The 16973-nt window shown below is 45.1% G+C and overlaps 1 protein-coding gene across 1 annotated transcript in view; it reads left to right on the forward strand.

Moving 5' to 3' along the window:
- Positions 1-16973, forward strand: part of HGFAC (HGF activator) — a 114790-nt gene that overhangs the window by 60436 nt on the left and 37381 nt on the right. The window contains exons 7-9 of the mRNA XM_040335347.1: positions 7102-7212; positions 12436-12613; positions 15606-15691. Coding sequence (XP_040191281.1) covers positions 7102-7212; positions 12436-12613; positions 15606-15691 — 375 coding nt within the window. The remainder of the gene's footprint in view (positions 1-7101; positions 7213-12435; positions 12614-15605; positions 15692-16973) is intronic.

The raw sequence follows: 16973 nt of genomic DNA on the forward strand, positions 1-16973 counted from the left end.
ATTTCTCAGAAGAAATAAGGACATTTAAAAGTAAAATCGAAGGATGAGGTAAGTGAAGGAGGACTGCACTAAGGTAAAGGAAGCTATTTAGGAAAAAAAATTGTAACTTTACAACCCCTATAAGAAAAGACACACGTCTATCCAGTTCAACCGATAGAAAAAAAATGATCGTACATAATTCTATACTCACAGTTGATCCAGTGGAAGGTAAAAAAAAAAAATTCACAAAGCATGATCCAATTTTCTCCAGTGAGGAAAACAATCCTTCCTGATCCCTCAGGAGGCAATCAGATACTCCCCTGGATCAACTACCCCTGGTGTTGCCTATAAATATTAGTATCCAGTTATATTTTGTTCATTTAGGAACACATTCAGCTATATTTTATTTTTTTAAACAATCTACTAAGCTCGCAAGCCTTGTTAATGTCGTTAACTAAAATATTTTCGTTGACTAAATATGACTAAAACTAAAACAATTCAAATGACTGAAATATGATTAAAACTAAAATGCCATTTAGTCAAAAGACTAAAATACAACTAAAATTACATTTTAGTTAAAAGAATATGACTAAAACTAAATTGAAATTTGATGTAAAAATTAACACTGTAATACCACATAAGAATATGTAGGGGGGCATCTACTAAGCTGCTAAAAGAAGAATAGAAAAAGGCTTTTCTTATTTTTTTTCCTTTAATATTTAATGTTGTGTAATATATTCAGGTAATATGTGCAACAGCATTATAGCTAATAGAGTTAAAAAAAATTTTTTTATTATTATTATTTTCAAGTTGTACTTCTGCTTGTCAAAAAAGTAATATATTTGTCTATAAAACTTGGTTTTATTTATAAAGACGAAGGCTGTGTTGCTGGAAGCAGGAGTGTTTCCGGACAGAAGTTGTACACCTGAACCTATGACCTGTTACTAGGGTTGTCCCGATACCACTTTTTTTAGGACCGAGTATAAGTACCGATACTTTTTATCAAGTACTCGCCGACACCCATGTGACAGTGGCACATGTGTAAATTTTTATTCATTTATTTATTTTTTTAAATTTGTTGAAATTTTTTTATTTATTTTTTACAATGCTTTTTTTTTTTAAAGGGGGGTGGGGGGGGGATAGACAGTGTCAGTGTGTTTGTTTTTTATTGAATTTTTTATTTTTTACAATTCATTGTTTTATTATTTATTGCAATTCCCTTTTTTTTTATCAGCCCTGTTGGGGGGCTTTGGTGAGATATCAGGGGTCTTAACAGACCTCTGACATCTCACCTCTGAGACAATGAAAGGGACTAGGGACACAGTCCCTTTCTCAGCAGCCTCAGCTGCATTGAAAATGAAAGGAGAGAAGACAGCGGCTCCTCTCCATTCATAAACTGAAACATCGTAAAAACAGTTTATGATGTTTCAGTTATGTGAATGTACAGAGTCAGTGATCACTGACAACACGGAGGGGGGACACGGTGGCAGCACGGAGGGGGACATGACAGCATGGAGGGACACGGCAGTAGCACGGAGGGGAGACACGGCAGCAGAACAGAGGGGGCACACGGCAGCAGCACAGAGGGGGCACACAGAAGGAGCAGGGAGGGGGCACACGGCAGCAGCACGGAGGGGGCATACGGCAGCAGCACGGAGGGGGCATACAGCAGCAGCACGGAGGGGGCATACAGCAGCAGCACGGAGGGGGCATACAGCAGCAGCACGGAGGGGGCACACGGCAGCAGCACGGAGGGAGCACACGGCAGCAGCACGAAGGGGGCTCAAGGTCTCTTTTATTGGAAGGGTGCCTTTTCCCAACAGTCATTTTAAGATCTCTCCACAGGTGTTCATGGGATTTAGATCTGCACTCATTGCTGGCCACTTTAGAACTCTTCAGCGATTTGTTGCTATCCATTTCTGGGTGCTTTTTGACCTATGTTTGGGGTCATTGTCCTGCTGGAAGATCCAAGATCTCGGACGCAAACCCAGGTTTCTGACACTGGGCTCTACAGTGCGACCCAAAATCCTTTGGTAATCCTCAGATTTCATGATGCCTTGCACACATTCAAGGCACCCAGTGCCAGAGGCATCAAAACAACCCCAAAACATCATTGACCCTCCACCATATTTCCATATGTAGCGCTCACCCCCGAGGAGCCGCTGGTTATAGATTGGGTGGCATGTTACCTCTGTGACTCCGCTGTCTAGGGTACTTGATGAGAGCAGCAATGATGGAATGTCCAAACAGCAGGTGTTTTTTCTTGTGCATTTATTTTACCCAACACGGTAAACAATAAACTGGAGGTAGATAGTAAAGATGTAAGAGGAGGAGAAATAGCAGACTCAGGCCTAACAGTACGGAAGCAGTCCTGCTTCCAACGATACTTTGCTTTCGTCGCCACTCCAGCCGGAGTGGGTATAGTGTATCTGGACAGGCCTCTCACACCGACCTGGCAGTCAGGGTATCACTCGGAACTTTGAGGGAAAACAAGTCTCTGCCACAGACCCTTCTCTAGAACGTGGATCATGAAGGAAAATCCTCCTCAGTAGTATTTGTGCCTTAATCTCCCTCAGGTAGTTCTCACTTGGGTCACCGACTTACAGGTGGCTGACATCCAACCTTTCAGTGTCCGGTTACCTTGATCCCCGATGGATTGTCGAGGCCCTATTGGATTGCCTGCCTCTCTTGGCTCTCCTCAGGCTGCCTCCCTACCGAACACCTATCTCGCTTCGGATCTTTTCCTTGGAATTTGGGGACCCAGTCGATCACTGGGACGTGGGACCCCGCCACAGCTTCAATTGCTCTGGGCCAACATGGTCCCGGAACCAGGAACACCGCGTAGCACGCGCACCCTGGCCTGGTAGGCCATCTCGCCGGGGGCCGTGATGTGTGGTCACCCTGAAGGTGGGCGCCACACCAGGAACAAGACCCCGTCTAATCGCGTCTGCTCCAGAAGTACCCTCTCCCAGCATTCCCCGCGAGGGAAACTCCCTCCTGAACTGTCCGTCAACATTCAACCTTTCGCCCGATGCCAGAGATGCCAGGCCTATCTGTTCGTCGCCACATCGCCTGTTAAGACTCCAAGGGAGTACAGGGTGAACTTCATCACGGCTGTCGTCACCGTGGAGGAGGAAACCACAAGGCCGGAGCCATCCCCATCGGTGGAGCTCGTAGAGCCGGAGGCTCCCAATGTAGAGGTCATCTCGGTCTCATCAACCCTGACCTTGCAATCGGCTACCCCGCCACCTTGCTCTCCGGAGGTAAGCCCTATGACCGGAGATGACCCAACCAGCGTGACCAGCCTGACGAACGTGACAAGTATACAGGGCGATACCACCTTGGAGACCACCACCTCCACAGCGGTCTCCGTGTGGCATGCCTCAAATAGAGTAGGACCTGCTCCAGCCTCCCGCAGCCGCAGCGGTCGAGGCCTACCTCCTAGCCACTCCTGGCCGGATTGGCCCAAAGATCCTATAGCCAAACCTTGCAGCTATTTACCTGCGGAGGAGCTAAACTCCTCCAATTTGGATTCTCTATCTGAGGATGAGGACACACTGGAGAGTTTATTTGAACCAAGGTTCCCGGAATCACAGGGCTTCAGAGGATCCCGTGCCATCCACGGTACTCGGAGGAGGAAGAAGCGTTTCGGCTGGAGCGCATCCGGTGGGTCTCAGCAGCCGTCTGTGAACATTCCGCAGCTAACCTGGGGAGTCGGTGAGTCCATTTCTGTTCCCACTGTTCCACTCACCACCCCTGTGCCCCTTGTTGCTCCCATGTTAAAAAGGGCACCGGATGCTTTAGTGCTGCCGGGACAAGGAGACCAGTGCATCCTGCCCAATTTGGCTCGCCTACAGCGTGTGGTGGTCCAGAAGGTTGCCACCGAGTATGGATACGAATACCCATATGTGCCACCCCCTCTCCTTTACCAAATTGATCAGGAGAGGGAGGGATGGTGTCGAAACGCTGTATGGGGGCGCTTAAATGTCCCAAAAGAAGAACGGGAGACCCCTTATGCTTTTGTCTGTGTGGGGAAGCGTTTTCAAGACTGTCTCAGAGACTGGAGCTGGGGCAGACATATCTACAGAGACCGGGTCGTGTTGAAATGTCCGGGGAAGGAGGATCAGACCTTTTCGGTCTCATCGACTACCGCAAGAGGGGACATTGTTTTGTTGCCTGACCCTCGATTTTATAAGTAGGACAGATGACAGTTTGCCTGACCTACTGACTTTTCAGAAGTTTTGGACAAGGGTTTGCCCTGTTCGAGTTGTGTTTTTCTCCCAGTTTCCCCTTTCCCCCTGGCCTCTCCGCATCCACATCAAGGCTAATGTGAAGAACTTCGGAGGGGTTGGGTTCAGTCAGTTAGAGGGGGTCCTTGCCAACTTCTCCACAGCAGTACCAGAAGATTCAGCGAAAAAAGAAATGTTTTATCTTTTTGCTGCTACTTCTTCACAATTGAACTTGGACTGCCGCAGTACCAGCGCACTGACCGCTAGGGGCAGTGTTCTGCAACATTCTATTGCAGGGCAAAAATGTATATTTGGTTTAGATTTTTTATATTTCTTGCAACAGAGTAAAGGGTAAACTATACTCAGCACTTACAATCAAACTCCTCGGGAGAAAGGGAGATTTTGCACTTTGCCGGGAGCGTGCAGTTTCAATTTCGAACTTGGAGACTGTATATAGAAACGTTCTTATTATATTAGAATGTGTATTTTTGTATGCTCTTTTATATTTGTATGCAGGTTTTTCTGGACCCACCTACAATCAACTTTGCAGAGAATGGGCAGCATAGATAGATAGGGCTGTGTATGTGTGTAATGTCATATGTTATTTAAATTGCCAATATTGTAATTTAATGTTTACAATTGTGTTTTCTTCTCTTTTTCCTACTTTTCTATACTGTTTTAGCAAGTATCAGGCTGGCATTCAGGCTTGAATGCCTTAGGACACTGGGGACAGTGTCATTTCAAGTGGGTGGGAGTATATAGCGCCCCCTTACTTTCAGTCTGGGCACTACGCTAAAGTTAGTGGGGGAATGAGAGAGATAAGTTGCTCTCATTCCTAATTGTGCTAAATTTGGGCTGCTGTCATTCCTGAACTGTCCTGTGGGTCAGTCTGCGCTCCAGGGATGCGATCCCATCCCTGGGCGACAGCTGGCGCTAGAGGGGTTCTGGCAGAGCCACTTTTCCCCAGCAGTCAATTAGAGGAGTTTCCCCTCACGGGGCATGCTGGGGGAGGGTATATCTGTGGCAGACACCATTGTTCTTGGTTCTTCGCGGGTTCCTGGTTCCGGGTGCGGCACCCACCTTTAGGGTGTGCGCACATCGCGGGCCCCACCACTATGGTCTACATGGCATGGGGTCATGCGCAACGCGGAGTTCCTGACTCTGGGCCCTCATGGCCTGGAGCGACCGATGCTATCAGGGGGCCCCAGTGATTTACTGGGTCCCCAACTCTACTGAAGAGATCCTAAGCTACGTGCTGTGCGGTGGGGGATCGGCTCAAGGAGAACCCGGAGGCATGTTGTCTGAGAAGCTTGAACGAACCATCGGGGATCTGGGTGACCGAACACTGACAGATAACCTCAATACTGTCAGTCGGTGACCCCAAGGAGAAAGACTGGGGAGGAATTGCTCTGCTATTCACCATTGTCAGCATTGAGCCTGTGGCAGAGGCCTCATCTGGCATCTTATTTAAGGTCAGAGCCAAGTCAGTGGTAGTGACTTGTTCTTCCCAGCAACTTTAAAGCGACACTTCGGCTGGCAGGCTTGTGGCAGGAGTCTGTCCGGGGGCACTCTACCCACTCTGGCTGGAGTGGCGATGAACTGTATCTACTACTACTACTACTGAGAGCAAGATTGCTCTTTTCATATCCAAGCCTGATACTGCAAAGTTCTCTTCCTTAATCAACCTTTTCTCTCTACCTCACGTTGATGTTGGTTGTGTTGGGCCGAGAAATAAAGCATTCAGAAAATCTTACTCGCTGATTGGACATTCGTTTACTGCTCTTCTCACTACAATCACCCTAGTCAACGATTGGAGGTAACTTAATATGCCGATCCCAAAACAACCAGCAGCCCCTGAGGGGGTAGCGCTACAATATATTTTTGCGCTGATTGCACCCCTGTTTTTGCATATGGTTACACTTCTTGATAAAAAGAAAACACTATTAGCTGGATTCAGAGAAGCCGCCGCAACTTTAAGGCGGCGTAGTGTATCGTATTTACGCTATGCCGCCTTAAGTCAGAAAGGCAAGTACTGTATTCACAAAGTACTTGCCTCCTAACTTACGGTGGCGTAGCGTAAATAGGTAAGCGCGCCTAATTCAAATTAGGATGAGGGGGCATGTTTTATGTTAATGGGGGGTGGCCTGAGGTGATTGACGTTTTTTACGAACGGCGCATGCGCCATCCGTGTACATATCCCAGTGTGCATTGCGCCAAAGTACGCCGCAAGGACGTATTGGTTTCGACGTGAACGTAAATTACGTCCAGCCCTATTCACGGACGACTTACGCAAACAACGTAAAATTTTCAAATTTCGACGCGGGAATGACGGCCATACTTAACATTGACTAGTCCAGCTATTTGATGGAATAACTTTACGCCTGAAAACGCCTTACGTAAAAGGCGTATCTTTACTGCGACGGGCGCACGTACGTTCGTGAATAGGCGTATCTAGTCATTTACATATTCTACGCCGAACTCAACGGAAGCGCCACCTAGCGACCAGCCTAAATATTGCACCCTAAGATACGACGGCGCAGGCTGTCGTATCTTAGCTAGGTTTAAGTGTATCTCAGTTTGAGAATATACTTAACCTTAGGACGGCGCAGATTCCAAGTTAGCTCTCTAACTCTCTCTGAATCCAGCTATATGTTTGCTATATTTCACCGCTTTTCCATAATGCCTTATGATTCAAAATCCCTTTTAAAGACCTTTTCTTCTGTGTTCAGCTCAAGATTTGTTTTATGGCACCCCTAACTATCCATAATTTGTGAAAGCTAAAATTTAGAGGTTCCCTCAAAAGTTTTCTTCTGAAATGTAAATTCTGATATTATTGTTGTTTGCTGCAATCTAGACTGAATATAAACTAATAGTGATCTGCCTCCTTTCCCAGCCTGCCTAAGCAACCCATGCCAGAATGGAGCAGCTTGTCGTTTGATGATTGCAACCGGGAGATCTGTGTGTGGATGCAGAGGAGGATTTGTTGGCAAATACTGCAATATTGGTAAGCCAAAAGAACCGATCCAACACAAATTGTGTCAAATCCTGTGTCACACCTTCCTAGTTAGGTTGCTAAGCAAATTTAGTTTATTTAGTTTACCCCCTTAAAGTCTTGAGACCATGGGTCCAGAATATAAACACACAGCGTAATAAACAATATGCAAAGAATGCAACTTCAGACTTTTAAGTAAGAGTTCCCCCCCTTAAAGTGGAGTTCCACCCATAAATATAACATTACATCAGTAGTTTTAAAAAAATGTCATTAGTCCTTTACGAATTTTTTTTTTTTTTAGATGCCTTCAAAGTGTTGTTGCTAGGCAGAATAGTTAATCTTCCCACTTCCTGCACCTAGGTGCTTAATGCTTCCTAACCTACACCGCACAGACTCCTGGGAATGTAGTGGGTGTAACTTTCCAGGAGTCTGTGCACTACCCAGTCTCAAAGAATCATGTGACTTGGACAGCAAAGGTGATGAAACCTGATCTGACACTGCTTGTGCAGCACTGAGCATGTGCGAGATCTGCAAGGCTGAAATCCAGGAAGTTATACAGTCTGGCTTCATGATGCCCACACTTAAGATGGCCCCAGTCAATTTCTATTTTATAAAGTGTCTAAATGCTGTAACAACCTAACACAACGGACCTTAGTTTACAGACTAACTTTACTAGAATACATTAAGCTTGTATATTACAGGGGTATTTATATATAAAAAGTGAAATTGTGGCCGGAACTCCGCTTTAAGTCCTTTGAGTTGTGGGTGAAAGAAGTGAGGGAGTCCTTGCAGTGCAGGTATCTGGTGTCTTCAGCTAGCTCAACAAGGGCCCTATGAGATCTCTGTGCAACAATGTCGAGTAACAAGGGATAACTTATGCAAAGTGTTTCCTGTGAAGACTCTCATGGGGGAAGATGAGATCAAGATGTCTGAATGCAGTGTCTATTTTTGTCTGTGGCCCTCGATGGCCACTCTGCCAATGGAAGGCCAGCAGCTGCAGATCTGCCTCCAGGGAGAATGCTCACTCACAGAAAGGCTCTTCACAGCATCCAGGTCACGACAACCATTTACACTGACCAGAGGGGCTTAGCCTAAAACTCCTGTAGCTCTAGGTCCCATGTTCAAGAGAGTGAGCCCGTCCTTAGCAGTGGAATTTATCTCCTTTCCCAATGTCCACCTCGATTATCAGCTTTCTGGTAAGTGTAATAGGAAGAAGCTTTCTGGCAAGTGTAGTCCTTCAGTGCTGAAGTTTGCAGCATGTTCTGGCTTTGGGACTACATGTCCCAGAATGCTCTGCTTGTTGAAAGATGTGATCCCGCTCTGCTGGCAGGTAATGATCCAACTATCCCAGCATTAAGCGCTTGGATGAAAAGGCTACATCTCCATACTCCCACCTTGTGGCCAAAAGAAAGAATTGCATAATAAATACCTTTACATTATAGTCTATGGGTCTTTCACATAATTCAGGGACAGCATGCCTGTTATGTACCACTGATGCCAGGACCTTTTTTTCCCCTCCCAACTGGCAACTAACAGCAGGGCATTTTTATGGGGGAAGTTTATTGACTGACAGTTTTTTTTTTCTTGCTCACTGGGCCACTGACACAGAGCATTTGTTCCTCTTACTGACCATTGCCTTTTTGTTTTACCTCTTGGTTTAAGAATACTAATTATGACACATGCTGTTGGGGGAATCATTGCAACTTTTGCTATGTGGACCTATGATTTCTAGTTATGTCCCTGTTGTGTCCCAATCCTGCTCTCCTGAAGTTTATTTGACAATAATGGCCCAGGTTCAAAGAGCAATTGCGCCTGCGTAACCATAGTTACGCAGCACAATTGCTTACTTGCCCCGGCGTAAGGAGTTCTCCTGATTCAGAGAGCTCGTTACGCCGACTACAGCCTAAGATATGCGTGGCATAAGGCTCTTATGCCCTCATATCTTAGGCTGCATTCTTACGTTGGCCGCTAGGTGGCGTTCCCGTTGTGGTCAGCGTATAGTATGCAAATTGCATACTAACGCAGATTCATAATGTTACGCGAGCCCTGCGGACGCAGTTTACGTCCTTTGCGTATGTCATTTTTTTGCGTAAGGCTGCCCCTTCTATAGCAGGGGCAGCCAATGCTAAAGTATACCCGTCGTTCCCGCGTCGTGAAATTTGAAATTTACGTCGTTTGCGTAAGTGATTCGTGAATGGCGCTGGACGCCATTCACGTTCACTTTGAAGCAAATGACGTCCTTGCGACGTCATTTGCCGCAATGCACGTCGGGAAAGTTTCCCGACGGAGCATGAGCTCTACGATCGGCGTGGGAACGCGCCTAATTTAAATGATTCCCGCCCCCTACGTGATCATTTAAATTGCGCGCGCTTACGCTGGGCATTTTGCCAGAGCGCCCTCGCAATTTATGGAGCTACTGCTCCGTGAATCGAGGGTAGTGCAGAAAATTTGCGGGGGCGCAGGGCAAAAACGGTGCCCTGCGCCTACGTAAAAAATGCGCATATCTTACTGAATCTACCCCAATGTTACATGAAGTCACTTGCCTCTGCCTTGATGATGCCAGAGAGAACTCGTCCCCAGGCAATGTCTTCTTTCCTCCTAATCTTCCTCTCTTCATTTACTTTATGATATTGACCTAAATCTCACTTCCATTTGCTTCACCATGCTTGTTTTTTGATACTTGTCAATACTGGCTGGTGACTCAATGCATTGCTGATGCCTCTTACATTAGGCAAAAAAACATCACTTGATGATTCATTACAATGACGAATAGCGAGCGTTGATTCCTACCATATTTGAACTTTACAAAGTTGATAAATAAGAAAGGTGAAATAGATTATTATATATTATTTTCATGCCTTTTTATTTGTACATTTTAACTGTCTTTGATAAAAAATTGATTGAAAAAGAAAAGTTACAAAAAAAAAGACTAAAATGACTGGTGCCTAAATTCTTTACCCTATCATTCACCAAGGACTATGCGAGTGGAGGTGCCCAGGAGAGTAAGTACTGGGCATTTTGAGATGCCAGCATGATATATCACTTTGAGGGTTTCTCTGCACCACTCTCAGAGAAGTACCCCTACATACAGGTGATACTCTAAAAATTTGAATATCGTGCAAAAGTTCATTTATTTCACTAATGCAACTTAAAAGGTGAAACTAATATATGAAATAGACTCATTGCATGCAAAGCAAGATAGTTCAAGCCGTGATTTGTCATTTGTCAATACTTTTGAATGGCCTTTTTCTGCGGTCATCCCTGCTGCTTGTGCACCTTTATCTTCCACACTTTTCCCTTACACATAACTTTCTATTAATGTGCTTTGATACAGCACTTTGGAAACATCCAACTTCTTTTGCAATTACCGTTTGAGGCTTTCCTTCCTTATGGAAGGTGTCAATGATGGTTTTCTGCACAACTGTCAGGTCAGCAGTCTTTCCCATGATTGTGATTCCTACTGAACCAGACTGAGAGACCATTTAAAGGCTCAGGAACCCTTTGCAGGTAATATGGCTTAATTAGCTGATTAGAGTGGGACACTTTGAGCCAAGAATATTGCACCTTTTCACAATATTCAAATTTTGTGAGTTTGTGGATTTGGGGTTTTCATGAGCTGTAAGCCAGAATCATCACAATTATGACAAATCACGGCTTGAACTATCGTGCTTTGCATGTAATGAGTCTATCTCGTATATTAGTTTCACATTTTAAGTTGCATTAGTGAAATAAATGAACTTTTGCACAATATTTTAATTCTTCGAGTATCATCTGTATAGCATGCAAGAAAAATGGCACAACTTAGCCTTCTACCACAACCATTCTGCCACTGTTCAGTGTTTTACCGGGTAAGTTGCATAAAATGTTTTTTGACAGTTGTCCTGTCCCCTCGTTCTACTTTAACCACTTCCCGACCGCCGCATGTATATGTACGTCCACAGAATGGCACGTACAGGCAAATGGGCATACGGGTACGTCCTTGCCTTTCCGCGGGTCGGGGGTCCGATCGGGACCCCCCCCCCGCTACATGCGGTGGTCGGGTTCCCGCGGGGAGCGATCCGGGACGACGGCGCGGCTATTCGTTTATAGCCGCTCCGTCGCGATCGCTCCCCGGAGCTGAAGAACGGGGAGAGCCGTATGTAAACACGGCTTCCCCGTGCTTCACTGGCGGCGCATCGATCGTGTCATCCCTTTTATAGGGGAGACACAATCGATGACGTCAGTCCTACAGCCACACCCCCCTACTGTTGTAAACACACACTAGGTAAAGCCTAACACGTTCAGCGCCCCCTGTGGTTAAGTCCCAAACTGCAACTGTCATTTTCACAATAAAGAATGCAATTTAAATGCATTTTTTGCTGTGAAAATGACAATGGTCCCAAAAATGTGTCAAAATTGTCCGAAGTGTCCGCCATAATGTCCCAGTCACGAAAAAAATCGCTGATCGCCGCCATTAATAGTAAAAAAATATTTTTTTATAAAAATGCAATAAAAATATCCCCTGTTTTGTAAACGCTATACATTTTGCGCAAACCAATCGATAAACGCTTATTGCGATTTTTTTTTACCAAAAATAGGTAGAAGAATACGTATCGGCCTAAACTGAGGAAAATTTTTTTTATATATATATATGTTTTTGGGGGATATTTATTACAGCAAAAAGTAAAAAATATTGAATTTTTTTCCAAAATTGTCCAAAACCGCAGAGGTGATCAAATACCACCAAAAGAAAGCTCTATTTGTGGGGAAAAAAGGACGCCAATTTTGTTTGTGAGCCATGTCGCACGACCGCGCAATTGTCTGTTAAAGCGACGCATTGCCGAATCGCAAAACCTGGCCTGGGCATTTAACTGCCTAAAGGTCCGGGGCTTAAGTGGTTAACTGCTACTCAGCCTGTCTATGCCATGCTCTTAGGTCTGGAATGGATGTTCCATGGACCTGCAAAAACTAATTTTAGGCCTATTTCTGGTAGCTTTTGCACAGAAGGCAGGACACTGTTTAACAGCACCCTCTGGTACAATAATTCCATAATAGATATATAGCTGAGGAATAACTTAATTTGACCTCAGAGCTCCTAGTGGATAACTTCATCAGTAAATTGTTCATTTGGGTATTAAGCAGTGGAGAGCCAACACAAATTCCTCCTTTAATTAAAATATAACTCAATTTCATGTGGTCATAGGACTATAATAAAAAGATAAAGATTTGTGACTGTTGCCTGGTTTTACCTTTTAGATGCCAGGAAGAATTGCTATGATTATGAGAACGCCACTGAATATAGAGGAACTATGAAGAAAAGCCTTTCGGGCTTCAGCTGCCTCCGGTGGGATTCGGACTTGCTTCATCACGAGATCCACATTGGCACGGTGGGTGATTATATCCGCAAAGGTTTAGGATCCCATCCATACTGCAGGTGAGTGCACTAATTACTTGTTGGTTGATGTCCATATGGCTGCATTCACACCTGAGCTGAGCAGATTTCAAGTGAAAGGGCTGCCCTATGCGTTTCACACAGAAATGCCAAAAAAAAAAAATCGCAAGCGATAATGTGCATTCCAACTCTGCGAAATGTGTGGGTCTTCAAGAACCGTAAGCCCAAGTTCACATTAAGACCCCTTTCACACTGGGGCTTTTTTCAGCGTTAAAAAAAAGCGCAACCCCAATGTGAAAGCCCAAGTGCTTTCACACTGAGGCTCTACACTGGCAAGGCGTCAAAAGTCCTGCAAGCAGCTTTTTTGCAGTGCTTTAGGAGCGTTGAATACAACGCTCCTAAAGCTCCCCTTCCCTTTGAGGCTCTTTTTTAACGCCAAAGCACCTGAAAAATGCCCCAGTGTGAAAGGGGTCTTAGCGGATCTTTACCAGCGTTTTTTGGGCGCTGGCAGTGTGAAAGGGCACTCAGGCTTTTACATTGGGATTGCAGAAAAGGCTTCTTTCAGGCGCTTTACAGGCGCTTTTTTAACACCAACGCGCCTGAAAAACACCCCAGTGTAAAGGGGCCTTACTGCGGCTTTGAAATTGTGCAACTTCATCTGAAATTTCATGATTTCAAAGCCGCATATCAATGCAACTTCTGGTGCGACTTGGAAGACATCTGTGCAGCTTAATGCACAGATGTCTGTGCAAGTCGCACCTAAAATCGCCAAAAGTAATGCAGACACTACCTTTTCAAATCGGTGCCGCAACGCAAAGTTGGCATTGCACTGATTTGAACAGAGCAATTGCCGGCAATACTTGTCATGCGATTTGACCTGACAAATCGCATGACAAGTCACCCCAATGTGAACGAGGGCTTAGAGAAACTTCAATTTTTAGGTTGTTTTAGAACCATATGCAATGTTAAATTAAATATTGCTGTATCGGCCATGGCCAGAAGGTGGCATCATTATGCAATCAACTCAACATGCAGATGTCAGATATGAGCATGCTTGTATGCACATCATGTACAATATATTAACTGCATGAGCCACAGAGGCCCTATAATTATATGCAAGCATTAATTCAGGTAGAGGTTTTAAATTGGCTTTAGGCACCACAACTGAACTATACAGCGCTAACCTATGACCCAGCATAGGAGAGTGGTGCGAGTTTAAGACGTTCAAGTCATTTAATGACGCAGGTTGATCAGACGCTGTGCTTTTAATTAGCCTCTTAATGATCTGTTGGTAATTCTGAATTTCAGAAATGCCATTTTCTGCCAAAAATAAATAAAAAATCATGTTGGTAAGAATAATGGTCATGCCGGCCATGCATAGAATAATGGTCATGCTGGCCATGCATAGAATAATGGTCATGCTGGCCATGCATAGAATAAGGAAATGTCCACACAAGTAATGCATTTTCCACACTGTACTGGAACTTCTTAAAGATGGACGTGACAGCTCTGTAAATCATTAATACATCATTCAATACATTTTATTTAAAATGCAAGCAGCCAAGCACCTGAACCAGCCTCTTGTATTCCCTGTACAGCTAGGGTTGCCACCTGTTCAGGATTCACCTGGACAGTCCTAGTTTTGAATCACATGTCCAGCTTTCAGTCTGCCTGAAACCCAGACACATTATTCAGACCAGACTATAGGTGTAGCTTCTGGGGGCACGTGCAACCTCTCTGTTACACCTGGACAGGAGGGGCGGCAGGGGGCAGCTTTTACTAGAATCAAATCGGCTGTATTTTACTTTTACAGCAACAGCTTTGCCTCCTCTTCCTCCTGCCAGCGTCCAGCTGCTGGAGGGGAAAAATAGAGGTGAATGGTGCCTACCCTGTCCTGAGGAATCTCTGTCCTCAGTCCCTTTCTCTGTCTCAAAAGTGAGACATCAGGGGTCTGTTTAGACCGTTGATATTTCACCAAAGCCCCCTAAGAGCTGTTTTTTTTGTAAAAAATATTGTAAAAAGTAATAAAAATATTGTAAAAAGAATTAAAAAAAATAATAAAAAACTACGGACACCAACCTCTGCCCTACTGACCCCATCCAATGCTGTACTGAAAAAGTCCACTGCCCTACTGACACTGTCCACTGTTTAACCATGTCCCTTTAGGCCACTGCTAATGCAATTTGATTACACCCACTGGTCACCGTGGCACATGTAGCGTGCCACATTACTACTCTCCTTGGGGCACAATCCTACTGTATAGTGCAGTGGTCTCTAAACTGCGGGCCAATGGGCCGAATGTGGCCCTTTGACTTTATCTGCCCCTTGGGGTACCATGCCACCCACTGATACCAATAATGATGCACCATTTCTCCCGCAGGCATCATTGATGGGGCACCATTCCTATCTTGAATACCAACAATGGGGCACCATTCCTTCCATTGATACCAACAATAGGGCATTATTCCTTCCAGTAAAACCAATGATACCCCAGTGTTTTCTAAAGCCTTTAGGACAGTAAGCTGGCCCTTTTATTTTCAGAAAGTTTGGAGACCCTTGCTATAGTGTATACTACAAAACAACTACTCTGCAGGCACTACTTCAGGGTTGGCTTGAAGATAAGGGGGAAACCATATGTAAGGCAGATCTCAGAAAGGGAAAAGGAAAGGCAGCAGACAAAGCCAGTAAGGGTGTACTGCAGTCCAAGAAGCATGCTGATAAGAGGAGAGAGCAAAGAGACAGCGAAAAGGTCATTACTTGCTCATTATTTTTAAGATTGCTGGACATTTTCAGGCTTCTTCGTAACTGCTGGGAGCTGAAAGTGAGCATCTTCGGTAGTCTGAGGAGCTCATTTACACACAGGGAAGTTCTCTAGCTTGCAAGCATAATCCCATCTCTTCCTTGCTTTGGAGCAGAGGAAAGGATCCAACTTCTGTGCATGGTCAGGGTCACCTCCTGTGCTCATTGAAGACAGAACTGTAAACGTATGGTGGTAAGTCTTTTTAATTTGTGTGTTCTTGTATTTAAAATGTAGAAGTCCTGATGGAGATGCAACCCCTTGGTGTTATGTGATGAAAGATAACCATTTGTCCTGGGAGCGCTGCCCTGTCCCTTTATGTAGTAAGTATGCACTTCTCCAGGGTAACAATCTACTCTAAAATTCATATTCTATATATTTTATTCATATTCTTGTATTTTATTCATAATCTAATATTTCCTATACAAACAGGGGCAGGTGGCATTTTTGGCGCCCCCTGGTCGTTGGTTACTAGTAGGGTTGTCCCGATACCACTTTTTTAAGACCGAGTACAAGTACCGATACTTTTTTTCAAGTACTCGCCGATACCGATTCTTTTTTTTTTTTTTTTTTTACAGTGATTCTTTTTTTTTTGGGGGGGTGGGGGGTCTATTGTCTGTGTTTTTTGTTTATTATTTACATTTTATTTTTATTTTTTTAATTTTTTTAAATATTTATTGCAATTTTTTATTTTTTTTAATCAGCCCTGTTGGTGGTCTTTGGTGAGATTTCAGGGGTCTTAACAGACCTCTGACATCTCTCCTTTAAGACAGAGAAGGGGATTAAGGACACAGATTCCCCAGTCCCTTTCTCAGCAGCCTCAGCTGAAATGAATGGAGAGAAGCTTCTCTGCATTCATAAACTGAAGCATGGTAAACACAGGAGGTTACGATGCTCAGTTATATGAATGGACAGAGTCAGTGATCACCGACTCTGTTCATTCGGAAAAGGTAGGAGCCGGGCTTAGCGGCTCCTACTTCCGCTCTCCCCCCTGACAGATTGAGATAGGAGAGCAGCACGGACGGGGGAAAGAGAACTGCACGCACAGGGGGGAGGGGGGTTAGAGAGAGAACTGCACGGGCGGACGGACGGGGGGAGAGAGAACAGCACGGACAGATGGGGGAAGGGGAGGAGAGAGAACGGCACGGACGGACAGGGGGAGGTGAGAGAGCAGCACGGACGGGGGAAAAACAGCACGGGGGGGAGACAACATTGAGCACGGGGGAGAGAAGACTTGCAACTCCCCTGCCTACCCAGGTATCGGGTGAAGCATCAGGAGCATTTCCCCGAGTACAAGTACTCGGGGAAATGCTCGGTATCGGTCCCGATACCGATACTAGTATCGGGACATCCCTAGTTACTAGGAAGCTGTATAGCATCATTGGATGCCAGGAGGTTGGCTGTTTGTCCGCACAGTGTCATTGGCTGCTAGGACACAAGTGGCCGGGCGGCACAGCATCATTGTAATGGTGCAAGCGGCTGAGCCACACAGCATCATTGGTCATTATGGTTCAATTGTCTGTCAGCACCATAACAACCAATGATGCTCTGGGCCAGGGGCTGAACATACACTGGGCTGAACGTGCAAACTCAGGCCTCAGTGCT

The sequence above is a fragment of the Rana temporaria genome, chromosome 1 (genome assembly GCF_905171775.1).
Source record: "Rana temporaria chromosome 1, aRanTem1.1, whole genome shotgun sequence".
In the NCBI taxonomy this organism is placed as follows: Eukaryota; Metazoa; Chordata; class Amphibia; order Anura; family Ranidae; genus Rana; species Rana temporaria.